The 22,432-nt window shown below is 52.5% G+C and overlaps 1 protein-coding gene across 1 annotated transcript in view; it reads left to right on the top strand.

The window, feature by feature from the left end:
• The window catches only part of Thra (thyroid hormone receptor alpha), a 23,922-nt gene continuing 1,490 nt past the window's right edge, over nt 1–22,432 (top strand). Inside the window, exons 1-8 of the mRNA XM_021213827.2 lie at nt 1–219; nt 11,719–12,074; nt 14,518–14,585; nt 15,321–15,421; nt 19,080–19,227; nt 19,971–20,176; nt 21,235–21,381; nt 21,894–22,152. Of these exons, the coding sequence (XP_021069486.1) occupies nt 12,022–12,074; nt 14,518–14,585; nt 15,321–15,421; nt 19,080–19,227; nt 19,971–20,176; nt 21,235–21,381; nt 21,894–22,152 (982 nt within the window). The 5' untranslated portion in view covers nt 1–219; nt 11,719–12,021. The remainder of the gene's footprint in view (nt 220–11,718; nt 12,075–14,517; nt 14,586–15,320; nt 15,422–19,079; nt 19,228–19,970; nt 20,177–21,234; nt 21,382–21,893; nt 22,153–22,432) is intronic.

Consider the following 22,432-nt stretch of genomic DNA (forward strand, 5'->3'; position numbering starts at 1 on the left):
GCGGGGCGGGGGAGGGAGGAGCCAGAGCGGCCGCCGCCTCTGCCGGAGGAGCCGCGGGGCCGCCACACTCGCCCCCCGCCCCCCCGCGCTCACTCGCACTCACACCCCGGCGCTGGAGGCGGGCGGCCCGGGCCCCACCGGCCCCCCATGGACGCCCCCGGCACGGGGCGCTGAGACCCCCGCGTCGTTGCTCAGCTCGGTCCAGCGCGCCAAGCCGAGGTAAGGAGGAGGGAGCGAGGGGGCATTAATATGCAAATGCATCGCGATTGATTATGCAAAGCCGCGGGTCTCTGGCCAGCTCGGAGGCGGGCTGGGGGCGCCCAGGGGGTTCCCGCCGCCGACCTCAGTCTTTCCCGGCGCCCGGGTGACCCTGTCACAGCCCGAGAGCTAGCCACTTACGCCCTAGGGAAGGAAGGTGCTGTTAAGTGGTCGGTGGGCCCCGGGGGTTCGCCCGGGGAGATGGCGTCTGGGCCTCCCCTTCGAGGGCCCGCCCCGGCCTCTGTCCGGCCGGTCTGCTGCGCATTCCCGGGTTGGGCCCCGCTGCCTGCCGAAGCTCCCCCGCCCGCCCCGCCGCGGTTTGTTTACGGTGTGCCAGAAGCTTGTCGTGTCCCCCCCACCCCCAGCCAAAGAGACCGAATGGCCTCTGCAAAGCTGTCTCTAGCTACGGAGGGCAATGTGGGTGCGGCAGGGTGGAGGGGCTTGCATGTGCTGGAGGAGAGAGAAGCCCCCCTCCCCTCCCCACCTCTCCAGTTGAGCATGGCTTTCTGGTTGCAACACTCCTAATTGCAAAAACGCGGCGGGTGGGGTAGGGTGAGGGGAGTGTGAGCGTATAGTAGTGGGGGTGTACTTGATGGTCCCTGGATGATTAGGAGAATTGCTGGCCTGTGGTTGGGGAAGAGAGGAAGAAATGGACCCGTGTTCTGTGTGTGTGTGTGTGTGTGTGTGTGTCCGTGCGCGCGCGCGTGCATGCTCCCCGTTTCCCTCCCTTTGCAACGTGTCTCTGGTGCCCCTTTTCTTCTGTCTTGGGCCCTCCCTTGTCCAGTGTGAAAAGAAGGCCTGGGAAGATGTCAGAGGCAATGGAGAGAGCCACCCATTTTAGGGACTGGAGGGGGGAGCACACAGAAGGAAAGCCAGGGAGCCGGGAGGCCAGCCCCTGAATGCTGGCTCTGGACCCAGGAGGGGGAGGGGATGAAGGGGGCCATTGTCCAAGATGAAGGGGGAGGCAAAGGTGACATGCAGAGACAGATATGCCTACACAGACAGCTACATGCACACTCGGGGACATCCAGGCAAATTCAAGGACAGGAGCTGCTGGACACACCCACATGGGGACAAGGGAAGAGGCAGGCCGCCACTGCATAGTGGAGCTCAAAGGGTGGGACACACCCACGGGAGACCAAGAGCAGGGCGGAGAGACGGCCTATGCACATACCCACGCACAGGATCACAGGGAGATGCTGTCACATATGGGTAAGGAGGAGTCGCTGTCACCCACACCGAGAAAGTCACTATCGAATGCATGCATGCACGCATGCACACACACACACACAGCAATTGCACACAGTCGAACAATCATAAAAGACTCTATCATTCAGAAGCACACGCATGTTCACATGTGCCCAGTCATGCAGCTGTCATTGCTTGCCATGACAATCCCTGTCACTCAGGCAAACAAACAAACAACCGAAGCTACACATCAATACATGTGTACAACTTAGCAACAAGTATTTTCCTGGATTCAGCTGGGGAGCTGAGTGAGGTTCTGTAGACAATAAAATCTCTGCCACCAAGAAAATCAAGTTCATCTGTATTTAAAGACCCTTCTGCATAATGGCGCAAAGCGTGCTGTCCTGATAATAGAGTCTCATTACTGTCACTTGCTATACCACCCAGTTACTAGATGGCAAGCTCCTTAAGACATGGGAGAATCTCTAGGAGAGCCCTGGATCCCACCCAGAGCCTAGCACAGTATGTGCTCTGTAAACACTTGTTAATTGATTGACTGTGGGAACTCCAGGCACAGGTGCTCTTCTTTACACCTAAGTCTCACAGGTGCAGGGGCCATGCCCAGGGCTCCGTCTGCAATCACAGGTCCCACCTGGCAGTGTCCAGATAACCCTGTAGCTTGACACATTGTAGCCGGGGCAGGAATGCGCTTAAAATGCGGGTAATCACAGACTTTCCTCTTTGGCTTCTTGCTATCTTTTAGGCTCAGGCACTGTGTAGCAATGGGCTTCCCCCCCCCCTCTTTAGAGGGACAGAGAAACAAGAGCAAAGTGGGTGCAAGGGGGTTCCAGAGGGCCGAGTCACAGGCCTGCAGCAGTGTCCAGTGACTTCCAGTAGCTGGGTTTGTCCTGCTTGCTGGGGGAGGGGTGTCTGGGGAAGAGTTGGGAGTGGCTCTCTGGCCCTCTTCAACCCTAGCCTGTAAGCCAGTGTGGACCTGGCTGCCTCTGCTCGGGGTTATTTGGCTGGGCCTTTCCTGGGGACCCTAAGTTGTCCCCAGCTAAATGTTTGCCTCCCACTGTGAATCCACCCCTTTGCTCACCTCTGGCCCTCCTGTCCTAAACCTGGAAGCTTTCCTTAGGAGGCTGCTGAGTGAGTGAGTGAGGTGTATTTTTGACTTGGAATTTCTCTCTTAACTCTGTCTCTCTCGGTTGCTGTCTGGGGGTGTCTGGCTCTCCTTGTTTCCCTGCCAGTTTGTAACGTTTCTCTCTCTACCCCCTGCACTCCTCTCTGTCTCTGCCACAGCCTCTTTTCTCAGAGCTGGCAGCAACATTCTTCATACTTTTCCAGTTGTTAATACTCAAATTCAGGCCCTCTGCACAACACTCCCCCCTCCCCACAGCCTTCCTCTGGGGTCAGTAGGAGGTTGGGGGGGGTGCTCAGCTGGCTGCTCAGGACATCCTGCGCTTCCTCAACGCTGCAGCTGTGGCTGGCCAGCAAATTTTGAGGGCTGGGAATGGGGAGGGAAGGGGAATAGGGCTACTGCATGTTGACCCTCAAGCTGGCAGGCCCATCCAGGGAACCCTCGTCCGGTTCAGTGGGAGCACCTTAGGTTCAAGCTACAGCTCATTAAGGAGCCAGTTAGGAGGTTCCTCCCCTAACTGGACCCAGGTGGGAATACTATGTCCCCCCTACCCCCACCCCAGTGCAGTGGCAGGAGCTGGCAAGACCCAGCTGGGCCTGAATTAGAACTCAGGGCCTTTCTTCACATCCCTGGCCACTGAGACCCATCTTAGAGATGTGCCAACAGCTGTGTCTTCTTTGCCCAACTTCATGCTTGGTTCTGAGGGTACAGCTGTTTAGACTGTGCCAATTTAGGGCGGGAAGGGGGGAACTGTAGCCCACACATGAGGACAGAAAGGGTGGCTCTTTTAGGAAGAAAAGTTGAACAGAGGCTACTGGTACAGGGGGCCCAAAGCCTGGGGGGTATGCATGGGGGGGTATTAACATGCCTGGTCATGCATGCTCCCTCTAGCCTTGACCTGCTTGCATAAGAATATATTCGTATAATGATTCTGTCAGAGAGTACTCAAGACTTCAACTGAAAGATGAACTGAGGTTTGTCACAGGGGCTACATAGCCAGATGAAAGGACAAGGTATTCGAGCAGGACATTGCAGGGTTTATATTGTCATTGGTTAAAAGCGGGATTTTGTTGTTTGCTTTGGAGTTCAGCTGCCTAGGTTTGAACCCTAAATGCCGCCTGCTAATTGTGTAACCTTGAGAAGACTTTAATTTCCTTCTTGCCTTATCTGTAGACTAGAGATGATAATATCTACCTCATTTAGCATTTGACATTTATAGATGTTAGATGCTTGGGAAACTGAGGCAGGAGGATCAAGGCCAGTCTCACCTACATAGTGAGGGTTGAAGGCTACCCTGAGCTCCGTGAGGCATTGTCTCAAACAAATAGACACACATATACTGCTTTAAAAGTGCCCTGTTCCTAATTAGGTATAGTGAATGGCACAAAGCCACTGGCTGGAAAGGCTGGGGAAGAAAGACTAGAGGTTCTAAGCCAGCCTTGGATACAAAGTGAGACTTCCCAACCCCCACAAAGCCCCTAGTTCATGCCTGGAGACCCTGGGTTTCTGGTAGAAGTTGGGTAGAGATGTACATCTCCTGACCACTGTAGGGATGGGGATGGAAGTGAAAGAACAGGGAGGGTCCAGCCATCTCATCCTTTCAGATTGCCTCTCTTGCTCACAGGTTTTTTTTGTTTTTTGTTTTTTTTTCTAACAAGACTCACAGCAGGCCTTCCTGCCCCACCTCCTCTGACCCCTCACCTTTTAACTTAAAAGGAGCCCTTGGCATCTCAGCCCGGGACACACCTCCTCAGCTAAGGGCACATGTGTGAATGCTGGATGTCACCACATCTCTCTTGGGACAGACCTCATTGTTGGCAATGAGAGACACACACAGAGAACACACATACGTGAACAAAGGCAGGGGGTGGGGGGGCTCCGTCAGCCTAGGAACTTCGGGAGGAGAGCAGCTCTCTTCCTCCTCCTTGGGGGTCCCAACACCCCAGCTACCTACCAGGACCTAGTCCTGGCTCAAAGATGCCAGCTTCCTCTCTACACAGTGTCCACTAGTAAAAGGTGGTGGCAGAGAGGCAATGGACCAGAACGTAGCACCTGGACATCCTGGATCTGTCCCGGTGTCCCTTACTTGGCTGTGGGTCTAAGGATCAGGATCCTCTTTCCCACAAGCCCCATTTATTCAGCCCCTGCTCTTCAAGGTGAAGTAAGGACATTGAAGGAGCGGAGCAGTGTCTGTTAGTAGATTGACTTGGAGCCTTTGGTGTGAGAGATGATCTCAATTCCAGGTCTCATGGCTGCCGAGGCACTTAGGGGAACTTTGGAGCCTCTTGAGGGGAGGCAGGTGTAGTGTGTGGACAGAATACTGGCTGGGAGTTGGGGGCTGGGTTTCTGCCACTCACCAGTTGTGTAACGTAGGGCCTGGCTTTTTATCATGTAGTACCTGCTTAGGGTAAGGGTCAAGAACATACTATTGGACATAGAGCTGTAGCTTGCTAGCAGAACTCCTGCCTAGCATGCACGAGGTCCTGAGTTTGATCCCTAGCTCTGTGGGAAGAAAGGGCACGACAAATCAGGCAAGCTCTTAGCATGCACACTCGGTATCGCTGCCTGGCGTGGTAAGCTGTTCCTGTGGATTTCTTTCTCCTCCCCGGGCGGAGAAGGCATGCACGTGCCACCAGGAACCAGAGACAGTTCCATCTCTCACGGAGACATCTGTGGCTCTTGTGTAGCTGGACACGTGTCTTTTTGCCTAAAGGGCAAGACCTGAGGGTACCAATAGGGACCTCCTTCCTGTTTGTCAGAAAGGTCAGAAGTTCACAGGTGGGGGGGGGGAGAAAATGGATATGGTTGCACCCTGAAATACCGTCCTGTCTCTTTGCTTTGGAGGTGGGCATACCACCTGGAGAGCAGGGAGTTAGGGTTTACAGTTAGGTTAGTGCCAGGGGCACAGCCACACCCACTCAGCAGTATCGAGGAGTGGTGGTTTGAGCCAAGCAGCCGCCCACCTTCTCGTCTTCCTCCCCCTCCCCTTCCTCTTGTGAGGAAGAGATGAGCTCCTGGCTCCTGGCTCCGAAGCCCTGGCTGCGTGTTTCATTTTCTCTTTTACCAGGCATGGGGAGGAGGAGGGGACGAGCTTTGGTGACTATTCGAATTTTCATACACATCAGTGAGTGGGCGTGTTGTGCATGCATCCATGTGAGGGTGTTTTGTGCATGTGTGGGCTGGGTAGGGCTCTGAATATCTCCTGGAACGGGTACTGGAGCCCTGCAGTTCTGCGCATGCGGGGTGAATGTGTGAGTCTGCACGTGTCCATGTGTGTGCCTGAGACTCAGCTGCGTCTGCTGTTCTCTCTCCCCTCCTTCCCTCCCTCTCCTCCCTCCCTCTCCTCTCTCTCTCTCTCTCTCTCTCTCTCTCTCACACACACACACACACACACACACACACACACGATCTCCCCCCTTTCTATTCTCTCCTTCCTTCCTTCCTTCCTTCTCTATTCTTTCTCTCTCTGCCCCCCTGTGTCTCTCTCCTATCCTGCTCTCTGCCCCCCCCTCACTGCCTCTGCCAGTTCTGACTGGGTGGGGGCTAGCTTTTTGCCTCCCTGGGGTGCCTAGAAGAACATCCTGTCTTTCTTCCCCCCCCCCCCTTCCCCCCCCCCCCCACACCATCACCATTCCTTCCCTTCCGAGGCAACACTTTCTGTGGCTGGCAGACAATTTCTTCTGCTTTAGAAGAGTAGAGTGCAGGAGTACCCCCAAGCCCTGTGCCCCTGATGCCATCTGCTGTAAGCGCCTTGGCCCCGTGACATTCATGCCTCCAGCGTTCAGCTGCCCCAGCTTCCAGCTCCAGTTACCCTGTCGGCTGGGGGTGGAGTGGGGAGAATATACTATGCCCAGTTTTTTGTTTTTTGTTTTTTGTTTTTTTTTTGGGGGGGGGGATGCTCCTGACTCTGCTTTCTTGGAGACTTGGATCTCCTGCTGCTCTCTCTGAGGGGAATTGGGGAAAGGGGGATGAAATCTAGTGGAGGCTGAGTATATGCCCATCCATCACTTCAATGTGGAGGCTGGGCATAACCAGGGAGGTGACCCTAGACCTAGCACCTAGCACCGCTGATACTTTATGGGACTAGCCTGGACTAGGGGAAGGGAGAAGAAGCAGGTGGGAAAGGCTCTAGGGGTGTGGGTTGGGAGCACCCTCTTTGATGTTAATACTGGGCATCTGGCCCAAGACTGGCTACTGTTTATGTCTTTCTGTCTTTGACCTGCAGGGGGGAATTTCCTGTTATATTCTTTGTGGTGGTGGCAGTGGAGGGGGGACAGGGAGAATCCTTTGTTTAAGCAACCAGTTTCCCTGTCATGCACATCCCCCATCTAATCTCCCATTCCCTGGTATTAAGGCCTCTAGTAGCTAGGAAATCTGACTTCTTGGTTATTGCTCTGGAGTTTTAGAATCCTGAGCAAAATCCCACCCAGAGACGCTGCCTCTCTGGGTCCCCACCCCCACACCCATCTATAAAGCTGTGCCTGAGTCTGTGTGTACTTCTCTGACACCTGCCAAATAGTCCCTGCCTTCCCGCCTTCAGTCTCTCCTGGCACTGGGATAGCCGGGAATTGGGTGGGGCAATTCTGCCTAGTCCTTACCTAAGAACAGAACAGGGTAGAGGTCTGTGAAGGAGGGAGAGGCCCCAACCTCTCATCTGTCTCAAAGGAGGCATCTGTCTCAAAGCGTAGGGTGTGTGTTGCTACCATGAGTCCTCAATGACCATAGATACCCCCTCCCCACTGTTAGGTTGGTGGCTACTTGTGGGAACCCACATTGGCACCGGGCACGTCTGCACACAGATGGCTATGTGCCTGTGCATGCCCGTGTATGTTTAGGGCTCCTGTGGCTGCCCTGGCCTCTCCACATTACCCTTGATGATTCCATAGTATGGGATCAGGACATCTATGTGGGATGATTGGGAGTTGGGGAGGGGGTGTTCTTCTGCCCATCCTAGTAGCAAGCAGAGGGGAAGGGGAGAGGGGGGTGTGAACCTACCCACAGCACTATTAATAGCCCACATGCCAGGCCACCAAGAACCAGCTGTCACCGTGGAAACCATTTCGGCTCCCCCATCCCCCATCCTCCATGGGGTGGGACTTAGGCCGGGCAGAAGCATCCCCCACCCATCTTTCTTTGTTATTTCCCTTTGTCTCTCTCTTTCATCGACCTCTCCTCCCTTTATCTGTTCTTCCCATCTCACCCCTTCCTCTCCTGTCTTCCTTCTCCTTCCTCCCTTCTTTCTTGCCCCCTACTTCCTTGACACCCCTGGCTCTACCCGCATCCTCCCTGCCTCCTCTTTGTTCTTCCCTTTGTATTTTTTCCCCTCTTTTGGCCCATCTTTCCTATTACCCCGACTCTTCCTCCCTTTTCCTCCCTCTTTACAGCAAGCTCCCAACCGTGTGTGTGTGTGTGTGTGTGTGTGTGTGTGTGTGTGAGAGAGAGAGAGAGAGAGTGTGTGTGTGTGTGTGTGTGTGTGTGTGTGTGTGTGTGTGAGAGAGAGAGAGAGAGAGTGTGTGTGTGTGTGTGTGTGTGTGTGTGTGTGTGTGAAGGATGGCTAGGCTTTCTTCAAAGCCTTAAGGACAAAGTTCAGGGGCCCCAGAAAGGTGGGGCCCAAGCCGGGTACAGATGCTCAGAGGTGTGCGTGCAAGCTAGCCGGCTAGGGGAGAGGCCTCGCTGGCAGCTTCGGGAGTCCTGTGGGGGTATCCCGGGGATCTACAGAGTAGAACAGGCAGCAGTGGGAACCTGGCACGGTGCCCGTGGGTGCCGCATTGGCTCCTTGTCCCCGTCCCCTCATTGCAGAATCACTTAAGCTTAATGAAATGCTTCCCCCCGCCCCCATGGGCATCTTTCCCGTGCTGCCACCCAACAGCTCTTATCCGACTAAGAAAGAGTGGGTTGCCAGGCCAACAGGCAGATGGGTCCTGCTGTCCCGTTGTCCATCTGAGTTTCTGCACCCCATTGTTCTACCCACTCTGACTCTCTGGCTCTGAGCTTTCCATATCCCCCTGCAAAAAAGGTACTAGAAATGAGTTGGGGGGATGCTAAACTGGACTCCAGAAAGAGGGGAGAGAGGCTGCTCTTCAGAGTGGTTACCCTTGGCATAACAACACCCTTCTCCATGAACCTTTTCCTACCCGTAGCTAGCTAGCGTAGACTCACATGGTTTCATGCCTTCCTGCATGCATGGCCGCTACACAGAGCCCCATATGTCCTTGGAGAGGTTTTTAGGTGTCCCCAGGGGTTCTAGACTCTTGCTATGTGCCAAACAAATGCCTTAAGAAGTGAAGATGGCAGCTTGACCCTCTTCCGGTGCCAGGAGATAACCATAACCTGGGCTACACTGCATGGCACTAGGACACATTCGGCTCAGCACAGAGGTGAGGCAGACAAGAAGGACCCTGCCCCTCCCGCTGTGGGCACGTGCAAGCCCTTGGCAGTGCCCAGACACATTTGGAGTTAAGGCTGGGCCAGGGAGGAGAGAGGGGAAATAAACAGGGTGGCTTAGATTGGCACTGCCCCAGGTCTGCCTTGTAGCAACTGGTAGTGGTGGGATACTGGGGGAAGGGCACCTCCAGAGCTATGGCCAGAGGCAGGAACTTCCCATGCCACACTCGCTCCTCCTGGGGTTCCCTGCCAGGCCCTGCCCACAGCTGCTAATACCCATTCCTGCACACCCCGCACCCCGGCATTCTTTGCCTGCCCCCAAGGCCCCGTTCCCCAGGGCTGCCCCTCTCTCTGCTTGCCCATGCCTGGGTCTGCCTCCTCCCTTCCCTGGGGGCGCTTGGGCCTCCGGCTGGCGAGTGGATTTTTCCAGCTTCTGTAAACAAGTGATGGCAGCGTGCCAGGCGGGCAGGAGACAGGCGGGGGCAGCACCGCAGCCAGGGTGTGCCAAGCACTGAGGCACGGTGGGGAGGGGGGTGCGGGGAGGAAGACACCCAGACCCAAAGAGAGAGAGAAAGAAAGAGAAAGATTCAGACGGACAGACGGACAGACGGACTACATGAAGCCTTTACTGGACGGAGAGCAGTGGGAGACAGAGTAGTATTGTCCAGCCCCCAGAATGCTCCTTGCTGTTGCCCCATCTGTCCTAGCCTAGCTAAGAGCGGTCGGTAGGCCCCAGTGCCCGGCCCTGGGCATCCCCACCCACTTCTTCTCCTCCCCCACCTCCACCCCTTAGGGCTGGCTATGCCATTATAAATTTATAACAGGAATTTCTCCACAAGCCAAGAAAAACTTGACCTACTTTCTTGACGGCTCCCTGGGCTAAGTCTCCCCGCTCACCCCCCCCCAACTCCTGTCCAGCCCCCAAGTGCTCAGTCCTAGCCTTGGGGGGCGGGGGTTGCCAGAGACGGAATGGGGCCCCTTTTCTGTGCTCCTTCTATTCTCTCCACCCAGGGGTTGCCTGAGTGCAGAGGCCTGTCCTGCTGCCCTGCCTCTACCCAGTGCCCTGCCTTATCTCTGCCCCCTCCTCTCGCCCCAACTGGACTCCTTATCAACTCAAGGGGGTGGGGCAGGGGGCCCAAGGCAAGGTCTCTGGTACAGCAGCCATGTGATGGAGTTGTGGAGTTGTACATGGGAGCCGTACCCTTTGTCCCCCTCCCTTATGCCTGCACCTGCCTCTGTGCATACACACAGGACGGCGGCACAGGCCTGCATCAGGGTCACAGCGGGCAGTCTCAGAGGAACTGGAGGTGGGGGCTTGATCTAGCACCACCCCAGCTCCTAGCAGCCGCGAACAGCTAGCTTTAGAGACAGGCTGTGGTGTTGTTATCCCTCAGCCATCTGCTTTCTAGCTGCATGAACTTGAGGGAGTCACCAAGCTTTCTGGGACTCAGTTTCCCCATCTGGAAAGTTCATTTTATTATTATGTTTTGACGTTATACTGTTTTGTTTCTGAGATGGGGGGGGGGTCACTGTATAGCCCAGACTTGCTTCGGATTTGTGACAGACAGTCCTCCTGTCTCAGCCTCCTGAGTATTGGCACTATAGGCATACATCATCACATCTGGATCCCACATCTGGGGGAAGAAAGGGTTTTTTTTGTTTGTTTGTTTGTTTTTTTAAAGATGAGGTCCTTAGCCCAAACTGGTCTTAAACTTACTGTGTGACTGAAAATGACCCTGAACTTCTAATCCTCCTGCCTCCAGCAACTAAGGGCTGGGAGGACATACATGCCTGGCCCTTCTGTCTGCAAAGTTCCCGTGCCCCCTTCAGAAGGCATGGATCTGTTTGGTTGACATTGGCACACGATAGTTCCCTTCTCCTTGTCCCAGCCCGGTGAATGGCAGCTGATCACCTACGTCGGCTAATTCTTATTCCGAAACTGGACAAGGCGGGAGGGATTTACAAACCCTTAAAGAAGCAAGGCATAGTGGCACATACCCTTATTCCCAGCAGTCCAGAAGCAGAGGCAGGAGGATTTCTGTGAGTTCTAGAACAGCCTGGTCTATAAAGTGAGTTCCGGGCCAGCTAGAGCTACATAGTGAGGCCTAGACTCAAAACAAAACAAAACAAAAGTCCTCAAGGGGCAGGAACCGGGGTTTCATTAATGCACAGGAAGCTGAGAGTCAGTTCTTGTTGGCTTCTGTAGTCTCGCTCCTTCAAGACCCTAGCGTGGGGCAGGGATATAAGCCAGAGGTAGAACACAGGTCTCTCCTGTCCCCAGAAGACCCTATTTGCTATCCCACTGGCCCACGCTGCCTTTGTGGGGACCCCTATGCCTGTGCGGCAAACTACTTGTCTCTGCTCCCCTCTTGGCCTATCCCACTGGTGAATCCTAAGAAACCTTGGTTAAAGGGTGGTAACAATAGCTAATGTTTAATAGGTGCTCATAAAGGGCCAGGCATTTGTTCAAATGTGAGAATCCAGACTTGTTACCTGCTGCATAGATGACCTCATTCTTTCCCTTCATCCCTCCCTGTGTCTCGCTCGGGCCTGTGTCGTAGCTCTCCAACTGCACCTGCGATATGATGTCATTCTGGTCCCGTTCCTATCCTATACCTACCCTCTGTCCCCACTGCCATTTTGCTACAGGCCCCTGAAAGATACCAAATATCTCCACCAAACCTTGCTCACTGACATACCTCTATGGTGACAACTTCTTACCCCGCCCCTCTCTCTTCTCTCCACAGGTATCTCCAGACAAGACAAATCTCTTACAACTTCCGGGGGCCCCTGACCCAGCACCTTTTACCGGCTTGCCCCTAGCTCTCCCACCTGCCACTCCCCGGCCCTTCCCACCACCAGCCCTCCCGGTTTTTTATTTTGGGGCACAGGGCATGGTGTGAAAGGCTGAGTACTAAGGGGGCTACTATGGGTGCTGTGCCCTAGGGCCTGGGTGGTGGGGGGTGGGTGGCCTGTGGGCGTGGGGGGGGCAGTGTGCCCACCCCAGTCTCTTGGCGTGCTGGAGAGCATCCTGGATGGAATTGAAGTGAATGGAACAGAAGCCAAGCAAGGTGGAGTGTGGGTCAGACCCAGAGGAGAACAGGTAACGAATGGGCCTGGCAACCCGGGAGTACCTACTCACAGCAACAGACATGGATAGCTCTCTGGGTAAAAGAGAGCCGGTCTCTGTTTTAGACACGGCTTTAAAGCACCCCTGGCCGTGAGGCCAGCAAGCCTGCTGCCTACCTTAGTCCAGGGGCTGAGGCATGCTCATATGGCTCAGGGAATCAGGCACTCAGATTGAGATGTTCATTTTGAAGGAGGAAGTGGTAGGAAACAGGATCATTACAGGTAGCAGACACTCCTCCGCCCCTTCCTTGGCAGCTGCTAGGCCATCTCAACACCACCCACCCTTCCCCTCACTTGAGCATGCGTGATCTCAGTGGCCTTGCCATTTTGTTCTCTCTCCCTGTCTATTCACCACCTGACCACAAATAAGCGTGTTATCCACAAGCCATGGTGCATATAACATAACATTTCCGGGTACAGGCAGCAATAACTATTGGTCACAGCCCACACTTATTTTTGGAATCTATTGGAAACCCCACACATTCACTCTTCCTTGTTCATGGTCAAAGGCGGGGACTGCCCTGCAGCTCCTCCCAGGAAGTGGAAGAACACACCAGCTAGGAAGGGTTTGCTTCCTCGTGGATGAGACGGCAGCGGCACCTTGCACACACACCCCCAGGGAGAGGTCACCGCTCATTCGGACTGTTCTGCGTCAGTGTAGAGGGTCTCCGCTTTCCCCGTCCGCTCCAAGTGGCACAGAGCTCTGTCCCATTTGGCATGATGTCCCAAGAGCAGGGTACATCCTGTGCCTATGGCCAGGGAAATAGTGGGGGTGGGGTGCTCTGGGGAGCAGTGTAGCTAACCGTTGTCTAGGAGATCAGGTCCTGAGCCAGAAGGCTGGAAGCTTGGCCAAGCAAAGCCCTTGTGCCCAAGACCGGTTCTTTGGAGGGTCAGAAATAGTAGATGGGATTTGTGGTTGTGTGAGTGGGACACTGGGTAAGGAAGCCCCTTCCCCAAAAACCTTAGATTTATGAGACAGGCTGTTCTCACCATGTAACCGCCACTTGGATTGCCTGTATTTCCCTGCCCACACTTCTGGGAGAGCCTGCTCTTAGCTCTTGTAAAAAAGATAGAAATGAAGTTCCTAGTCCCTCAGAGCTGAGGCACCTCTTAGGCCCAGCCCTCCCCTCCCCTCCCCTCCCCCATGACCATGTGCCACCTAGTGGCTGTACGTGGAACTGCACCCAGAGGCTCTGAGGCTGGTGATAGCCAAAGCCTCCTGCTCAACTGGGACCTAAGTGGTCCCTGCACACTAAGGCGGGAGGCAAGCCTGACCTTCCAGCCTTGGTAGGAACCAGACAGGGGTAATCCCCAGGGTGTGTGAAGCACAAGGCTGTCTGTGTGACCATGACCCTGGCCAAGGTCACTGTGTCAGTGTGTTGGGAACTGTATCAGGCCTTAGGGGGAGGGGCCCTGGAACATGGTACACACAGGGTGGCTGTAGAAGGTTATACAACCCTTGCATGCGTAGAAGCTTATGTAACCCATGTGTACTGAGGTTATGTAACACATATGTGGAAAACCTGGCAACATATATGTGCGGTGACTGAGAGGTGCTAAAAATACCATGCATGGAGAAGTTCAGGGTCCTCTTCCTGGCTGATTCTGGCGTGGCGTCCCAGCATACAAAAAGCCCCTTGGTTTTCCGATTTGTTAACTGGAGGCTGTGAACAGGGTAATCCTGATATTTTCAATCCCCATGGGTTACTTAGCATGTATACATGACCCAGAGATTGAGCAACGTGTTCACACGAGACAGAGGGACGACACCATTAGGCGCCTGTCCGGGGGCTTTCTGTACTGTAGCACACGGGTACCTAGCAGAAGTCATAGAGAATGCCCAGAGAATTGCATGCAATTGTAGATCCCAAGGCTTATTACCATACTTGGGTTTATGCGGAAGGCTGCATAGTTATTCACACTCGTGGGTGTCATATTGCATATATATACATTCGAAAGGTTACATAGATTTAAGAATATTCCAAGGAGCACTTCAGCATACTTGGCATATATTAAATGCTTAACTATGTGAGCGTCCCATATATCGTGGCTGGAATGTGTATGTGTGTATGTTCGTGTAAGAGGTGTCTGTGTGTTTGGAGACTTTTGAACATTGCTTATATGTGAGGTGGGTGTGTATTTTGGGGTCTCACAGCAATACATGTCTGTGTGACTGTGCTAGGCCCTCAAACATGGTTTTGGCCCCATCTAAGCCCCTTATCTCTCCCATGCAGTGACCAGATAGCTAGACAGACCCCTTCCAAGCTTTGTCAGCTGATATAGGGGTGGGAGGTAGAATAAGGGCATAAGGAGGGGGGGAAACCAAGCGGGGGGGGGGTAAGGAGTGAAGTCTCTTAGGTGGAAAGAGACTGCCCAGAGGCCACTCTGTGTGATTCTGCCCACTTTGCCCCATGCAGTGCCAGGTCACCAGATGGAAAGCGAAAAAGAAAGAACGGCCAATGTCCCCTGAAAAGCAGCATGTCAGGTGAGCCCCAACCCTTCCTCCCCCTTCCCCCCCCCCCCGCCCACAGCACACTTGGCCTCCTGCCAGGCTAGGCCTGGACCTCCTATGTCTCTGGAGGGAACAGCCTACAGAACATGGGTAGGATTTGTCTGGCGGTGAGAATAGTGATCAAAACCTATCCTGGCCTTTGAGGAGGATGTAGGTCAGGAAGGGCCTCTTTGACCCTCCCATGACCTCCTCAAAGGTTCCACTGGCCTCAGGGCGTCTGTTCTCCTAAAGATGGGTTGTTTCTTGTCCAGGTCCCTTACTCTATTCTATCACTTAGATGTAATGTGGAAGAAAACAAAAGAGCCCTACCTAGGGCAAGTACAGTGGCACCTACCTGCAGTTAGAGCTGTTTGGGATACCGACATAGGAGGATGGCTTGAACAGGGGTTCAAGGCCTGCCTGGGGAACATAATAAGATCCAGGCTCAAAAATAAATACATGGAAATGAGTCGGGTCCCTGAATGGACAGTCAGAAAACGACTTCCATTATATATATCTGAAGGGAAAGGGAGGGGCAATCCCCACCTCCTCCTCCCCCCTGACACGTCCCCGGGATTTTTCCTTTCTACTTTGAGATAAGGAGTCCCTCCCTCCGTGGTGCTGGGCTGGGAGAGGGGTGAGAAAGGCCAAGTTGGGTGTATACAGTGTAGGAGCTGCTCCGCTGGGCTCCGCCCCATGCCCACTGCCTTCCCCCTTTCCCCCTCCCAGGGTATATCCCTAGTTACCTGGACAAAGACGAGCAGTGTGTCGTGTGTGGGGACAAAGCCACCGGTTATCACTACCGCTGTATCACTTGTGAGGGCTGCAAGGTATGGATGAGCCCTCTCCTGTCCCTCTCCCGTTGCCGGTTCCCCTTTGAGTCTGACACCTGGCGTAATTCAGTCTCTATAAGCATGTAAACTATAATGTACCTGTTGTATCCTTTTTCTTCTCCTGCATTTATCTGGTCACTTGTTCATTCATAACCTCTGCTGTGACACTCGTACGCCATGTGTCTAACCTCTGTGAGCCTCGGTTTCTTCACTGATAAGATGGCGGTGATCATACTACCTTCCTCATAGAGTTAATAAGCAAATTAAATGAGCTAATTCACCTGGCACGGCTTTAAGTAACTGCAGAGGGGTGGGGAAAGGATCTGGCAGAGGTAAGACTGGCGACTGTGATAGCCTTTAACGCAGTGCTAAGCACATAAGAACACTTAGGGGTCAGACATCATTCATCCCTAGTGTGTGTTAGGAATAAGGGGTGTGAGGCTAAATGTACTGCACACCTGGGATTTTAGCACTTGGGAGACTGAGGCATGAAGGTCACGAGTTCAAGGTCACCCTGGGATGTCTGGTCGGTTCTGGGCCAGCCTCAGCCACACAAGAAGACCCTGTATCAGGCTGGTGAGATGGCTCAGTGGGTAAGAGCACCCGACTGCTCTTCCGAAGGTCTGGAGTTCAAATCCCAGCAACCACATGGTGGCTCATAACCATCCGTAACAAGATCTGATGCCCTCTTCTGGAGTGTCTGAAGATAGCTACAATGTACTTACATAGAATAAATAAATAAATCTAAAAAAAAAAAAAAAATCCCTGTATCAAAATAAGAATGCCCAGTACAGTAGCACACAGCTTTCATCCCAGCGCCCTGAAGGCACAGGCAGCCCAATGGCTGTGGGCTGAAGCCAGCCTGATCCACACAGTGCATTCCAGATAAGCCAAAGGTACACAGTGAGACCCTGCCCCCCCCCCAAAAAAAAAAAAAAAACCAAAAAGAGCAGGGGACACAGTATGTGCCATTCTCTCACACTCCTTGCAATCTACACAGGATCAGTGTCTTTCAGGACATAGGTCATGGAGGCTGGGGGGTTGGCCCCGTGGAAAAGTGCACAAGCATGAGGATGCGAGCTCTGAGCCCCAGCTTCCACATAGAAAGCTGAGCATGGCAGGATACCTGTCCGTGACCCGAAACTGTGAGGCAGAAGCAGGAAGGTGCCTGGGGCTCCTGGCTAGCCAGTCCAGCATGTCTGTCACATAAGCTCCCTAGTGAGACCCTGTGTCACATAGAAAATGAGGTCCAAAAGGTGGAGAATGATTGAAGAGAACCCTAGGTGTTGACCTCTGGCCGCCGAGTGTACATACACAGGTACCCGCACATATACTCTATACTGAAGATTCCTGGGCTACCGGCAGTAGTATGTATACTGCAGGTTCCCAAGCTGCATGCATCCCCTACTTAGTACAAACTTTATTGTGCAGAGCCCAGGACTCTGCTTTTAACAGGAGTCCCAGGAGCTCCCAATGTATCGGAAAAAATTAGGACCTGTGTTGAAGGGTCATGATAGGGACGTAGAGGAGATGATGGCCACAGGTTCTTTTTAGCAGAGGATCGAAGGCTACAGATTTGGAAAAGCCTATTAGATTCAACCTGTTTCAACCTGTATGGCTTTTCCAGGACCACCACCTTCTGCAGGTACAAGTCTTTCCAGAAGAAGATCATTTAAAAGTGAGACCAGGCATGGTGGCGCATGCCTATAGTCCCATAATCAGAAGATGGAAGCAGAAGGATTAGAAGTTCAAGGCCATCCTAAACCTGTGCCTGGGCTACATAAGATCATCTCTAAAGTTCAGCAGTGGTGGCACACACTTTTAATTCCAGCACTCAGGAGGCAGAGCCAGGCAGATCTCTTGAGTTTGGGGCCAGCCTGGTCTACAGAGTGAGTTCCAGGACAGCCAAGGCTACACAGAAAATAATCTTGCCTCAAAAAAACCAAAACCAAACCACAATCAAAAAAACCTCTCTTGAACTGACACACAAAGGCATACACGCACATACAATGCAGAAGCTTGAAGCTTCTCTTAATGTCAGCCAAACCAAAAACCAGTCGAGATCCCAAGTTTCATAGCCATGTTCCTGGAAATGATAGTAGCAACATAGACAAGAACAAGAGCCCTCAGCTTCAAGGACAGACAACTGGGGGAACATCCCAGGGGAACATGCCCCCAAAGACAGAGATACCCTTTTCCACTTCTAGAGCTTGCTTTCGTAAGTTTAGAATGAAGTCCGGGAGTCTGTATCTTAGTGCAATAACTTTAATTCATCCTAGATCTGGACTCTCGGATCTCAGTGTCATATAGAGAAAGCCCAGTTTTGACATGGAGATTAAATTTAACATGCACGAAAGGCATGTGCTGCATGTCCATCACAAAGTAAGGTTCAGCAGGTATTCAGACTCACCTGGCTATCATCCTGATTCTTCAAGTGTTTCCTTTAAAGCAAAGACTAATGCAACAATGGAAGAAGAAGAAGAAGAAGAAGAAGAAGAAGAAGAAGAAGAAGAAGAAGAAGAAGAAGAAGAAGAAGAAGAAGAAGAAGAAGAAGAAGAANAAGAAGAAGAAGAAGAAGAAGAAGAAGAAGAAGAAGAAGAAGAAGAAGAAGAAGAAGAAGAAGAAGAAGAAGAAGAAGAAGAAGAAGAAAATGCTTATAAGCTATGAATGTTTCCACTCAGTGCATTCTCTTGAATACTGTTTTATAAATTGCATTTGCAAGGATAATAGGTAAAACAGTGTCCGTGAGAATGCTTTTGGGAGCAGCATTACCTTTAGAGTCAAGATAGCCAAGATATGAATTGGACTTTCTAGGCCTGGCGATGTAGCGCCGATGGTTGGCTACTTCCTTTGAGTTCACAAAGCCTGGGTCCCATCCCCAGCACCACATAAACCAGCTGTGATAACACATGTCTGCAATCCTGCCACTCCAGAGGTCAGAAGCTCGAGGTCATACTTGGCTACATAGCAAGTCTGAGTGAGGCTCTTTGTCTTGAAAAATATATAATGCTTTCTTTTTTCTATTTGTTTGTTTTTTTGTTTTTGGTTTTTTGAGACAGGGTTTCTCTGTGTAGCCTTGGCTATCCTGGAACTCACTCTGTAGACCAGGCTGGCCTCAAACTCAGAAATCCACCTGCCTCTGCCTCTCAAGTGCTGGGATGAAAGGCGTGCGCTACCACTGCCTGGCTATATACTACTTTTGTTGTTGTTGTGGTTTTGGTTTTGGTTTTGGCTGTTTTGGAACTTGCTTTGTCGATCAGGCTGTCCTTGAGCTCATAAGAGATCCACCTGCCACCTTCTGAGTGACACCACTACCCCGCATAATACATACATTTAAAAATTTCTTTAGAGTAGACTTCTAAGGCCTCACCGCATCCCACGGCAGCCCAGGCCAGGCCCTGTGCTGACTACCACACTCACTGTTCTTACTTCTGCCAGTATAGACATTCCTCATCCCTCTGCAGCCTGAGGGTAAAGACATGGGTTCTTTTGGGTCTCTTTGGCTTGGCAGGGCCCAGCAATTTTGGCCCCACAGTGACACGAGGATGCCAGGCGACACTGACTTCCCTTGTCCCTCCCCTCCTCGTGACCTGTGTCATTGGCTTGGGAGAGGAAGTGTTAATGATGCACCCTGCTTCCTATGCCCCCACCCTAGGGCTTCTTTCGCCGCACAATCCAGAAGAATCTCCATCCCACCTATTCCTGCAAGTATGACAGCTGCTGCGTCATCGACAAGATCACCCGGAATCAGTGCCAGCTGTGCCGCTTCAAGAAGTGCATCGCTGTGGGCATGGCCATGGACTGTAAGAGGCACCCATGGGGCAGTGGAGTTGGGCAACTATGATGGGCTTTTTTTTTTTTTTCTTGTTTTTTTGAGACAGGGTTTCTCTGTATAGTCTTGGCTGTCCTGGAACTCACTCTGTAGACCAGGCTGGCCTCGAACTCAGAATTCTGCCTGCCTCTGCCTTCCGAGTGCTGGGATTAAAGGCGTGTGCCACCACGCCCGGCTACTTTTTAAAGATTTATTTTATGTATAAGTGCTCTATCTGGATGTACACCTGTGTACCAGAAGAGGGCATCAGATCACATTATAGATGGTTGTGGGCCACCATGTGGTTGCTGGGAATCGAACTCAGAACCTTTGCAGTTAAGTGCTCTTAACTCCTGAGCCATCTCTCCAGCCCTTCCTGTGTAGTCTAGATGCTTCTTGCCGTTTGAAGACTTTAGAAAGGGAGTTGTTGAGTAAAAACTCCTGTGCGGTGAACCTAGTAAGGTTCCTGCTCCCCAGGGAAGGCACATCCAAATGAGGAGGGCTCTTTCCTTGACTGTAGGTTGGTTAGCAAGTCCCCCACGGCTCAAATCCGAACCTGTTTTTCCTTGGACCAACCTACTTGGAGTTGACTTGGTCCCAGTGATTAAACATGGTTTGTATTGTGCCACCCTATTGCTAAGTGATTTGGGAAGTCATTTGACATTTGTACTAGAGTGTGTAATTTCTGAGCATGGGAGGGGGTCTGCCATGCAAAGTGTCTTTTTCCATAAACAGTGGTTCTAGATGATTCGAAGCGGGTGGCCAAACGCAAGCTGATCGAGCAGAACCGGGAGAGGAGGCGAAAGGAGGAGATGATTCGCTCATTGCAGCAGCGACCAGAGCCCACTCCTGAGGAGTGGGACCTGATACATGTTGCTACAGAGGCCCATCGCAGCACCAACGCCCAGGGCAGCCATTGGAAACAGAGGCGAAAATTCCTGGTAAGAATGCATGCACATTGAAAACTCCCTTGGAAACCCTTGGTTTAGTTCAGCCCAAAGCTGGTACTCTGTCCCTGTTGGCAGTTCAGATTTTGTACACCTGTACACATGCCTTTGCTTTTTGGGGCCTGCCTGTTCCATCTAATGGCGTGCTCCATGAGAACTGGGTCCAATCCTCTAGATTCCAGGGCGGGGCTAACCCACGGGGACTGAGGACATAGACACATAACAGTGTTTTGGGACACCTACAGGGCTCCAGGCATTGTGTTCAAACCCTCATAGAACCGACTGACAAATGGATGATCAGTTTGGAAGGAGATGGGCTAACGGGACCTGGTTCCCTAGTAGAGGATGCTAAGGGATGGAAAATGCACTAAGTTACCCAACACCAAGCAGATGTGTTTGCAAAGGACTCGCTGTGTGACTCTGGCCAGAGAACTTAGCTGTGCTAGGCCTCTGTCTAGAAGTGCTGGTTTCCATCTAGATTCTGTTTTCCATATAGATTTGTGGCAAGGTGAAAGGAGCTATGTAGAGCAGGCAACCAGCCTACAGCCTGGCGTCTTGCTTTCAGGCATTAAGGCTGTGTTTTGTTTTGTTTTGTTTTTTTTTGTTTTTGTTTTTTTAAGATTTATTTATTTATTATATGTAAGTACACTGTAGCTGTCTTCAGACTCTCCAGAAGAGGGAGTCAGATCTTGTTACAGATGGTTATGAGCCACCATGTGGTTGCTGGGATTTGAACTCAGGACCTTCGGAAGAGCAGTCAGGTGCTCTTACCCACTGAGCCACCTCACCAGCCCCCAAGGCTGTGTTTTTATTGCAATTTATTAACTACTGTCCACACCATTATCAGTATTAGTAAGTCTGAAATGCTGGCTCTGGTCTATCCTCTTCCCCCAATGTTGAAGCCTTGAGGCAGAGACAGAGCTGTATAGCAGGCTCTTCTGGGACTTTCCCCCCCCCCAAGCTGCCTTGGAGCTCCCCCTGGTGGGTAGGGAGTCTCCATGAGCGGGTGAGAGGGGTCTGCGGCCCCAGATGACCCTCATCTCTCCCTCTAGCCGGATGACATTGGCCAGTCACCTATTGTCTCTATGCCGGACGGAGACAAGGTAGACCTAGAGGCCTTCAGCGAGTTTACCAAGATCATCACCCCGGCCATCACCCGCGTGGTGGACTTTGCCAAAAAACTGCCCATGTTCTCCGAGGTGAGTGGCAGCTGGAAGGAGAGACTTGTTAGAGGGAGCCTCGGGTCACTTCCCAGGTCACAGAGCCTCACTGTGTATTCTTCTCATGTTCTCTGGACATGGTGCGATTCTTATAGATCTATAGATATTCAGCTCATGAGTGTATGCGCTCTCTCTCTCTCTCTCTCTCTCTCTCTCTCTCTCTCTCTCTCTCTCTCTCTTTCTCTCTCTTTCTCCTATCTGCAGACAGCATGACTCATCTCTTCATTCTGCCTAGCACTAACTAGAAACAGGCTGCTGTACTAGCTGTGGGACCTTGGCCAAGTTACCTACGTGTTCTGTACTTCAGTTTCTGAAGGAGACTGGGAGAATGATGGGACCACACCCTTAGACATAGCTGTGAGGTTTAAGTGCAATAGTGCAGGAGGGGCGGGCCCGGCCTAGCACACGGTGGCTGGGGGTGGGGTGGGGGTGGAGATTGTGGGGCATGGAGAGGATGGACTGAAGTGCCCTGTGGTCCCGCTGTTCCACAGCTGCCTTGCGAAGACCAGATCATCCTGCTGAAGGGCTGCTGCATGGAGATCATGTCCCTGCGGGCAGCCGTCCGCTATGACCCTGAGAGTGACACCCTGACCCTGAGTGGGGAGATGGCGGTTAAGCGGGAGCAGCTCAAGAATGGTGGCTTGGGTGTGGTCTCTGACGCCATCTTTGAACTGGGCAAGTCACTCTCTGCCTTTAACCTGGATGACACGGAAGTGGCTCTGCTGCAGGCTGTGCTGCTAATGTCAACAGGTATCCTGCTGTGGCTGAGAGGTGCCAGAAGTTCCCCAGGGCTCTTGCTTGCCTCTCTCCTTCTGTTGTGCATAGGATCTATCTCATCCTCCCCTCCCAGGCTCACTCTCTGTAACCCAGACCATCCCCTGCCCTGCTAGCCTATGCTCTATTACATTTTCTTTGCCCTCCTGTTTGGTTTCCAGACTTACATATTGCCTCTCACTACCAACCCTCTCTCTGCCGCCGCCGCCGCCTCCTCCTCCTCCTCCTCCTCCTCTTCCTCTTCCTCCTCTTCTTC

This window comes from Mus pahari, chromosome 14 (assembly GCF_900095145.1).
Source record: "Mus pahari chromosome 14, PAHARI_EIJ_v1.1, whole genome shotgun sequence".
NCBI lineage: Eukaryota > Metazoa > Chordata > Mammalia > Rodentia > Muridae > Mus > Mus pahari.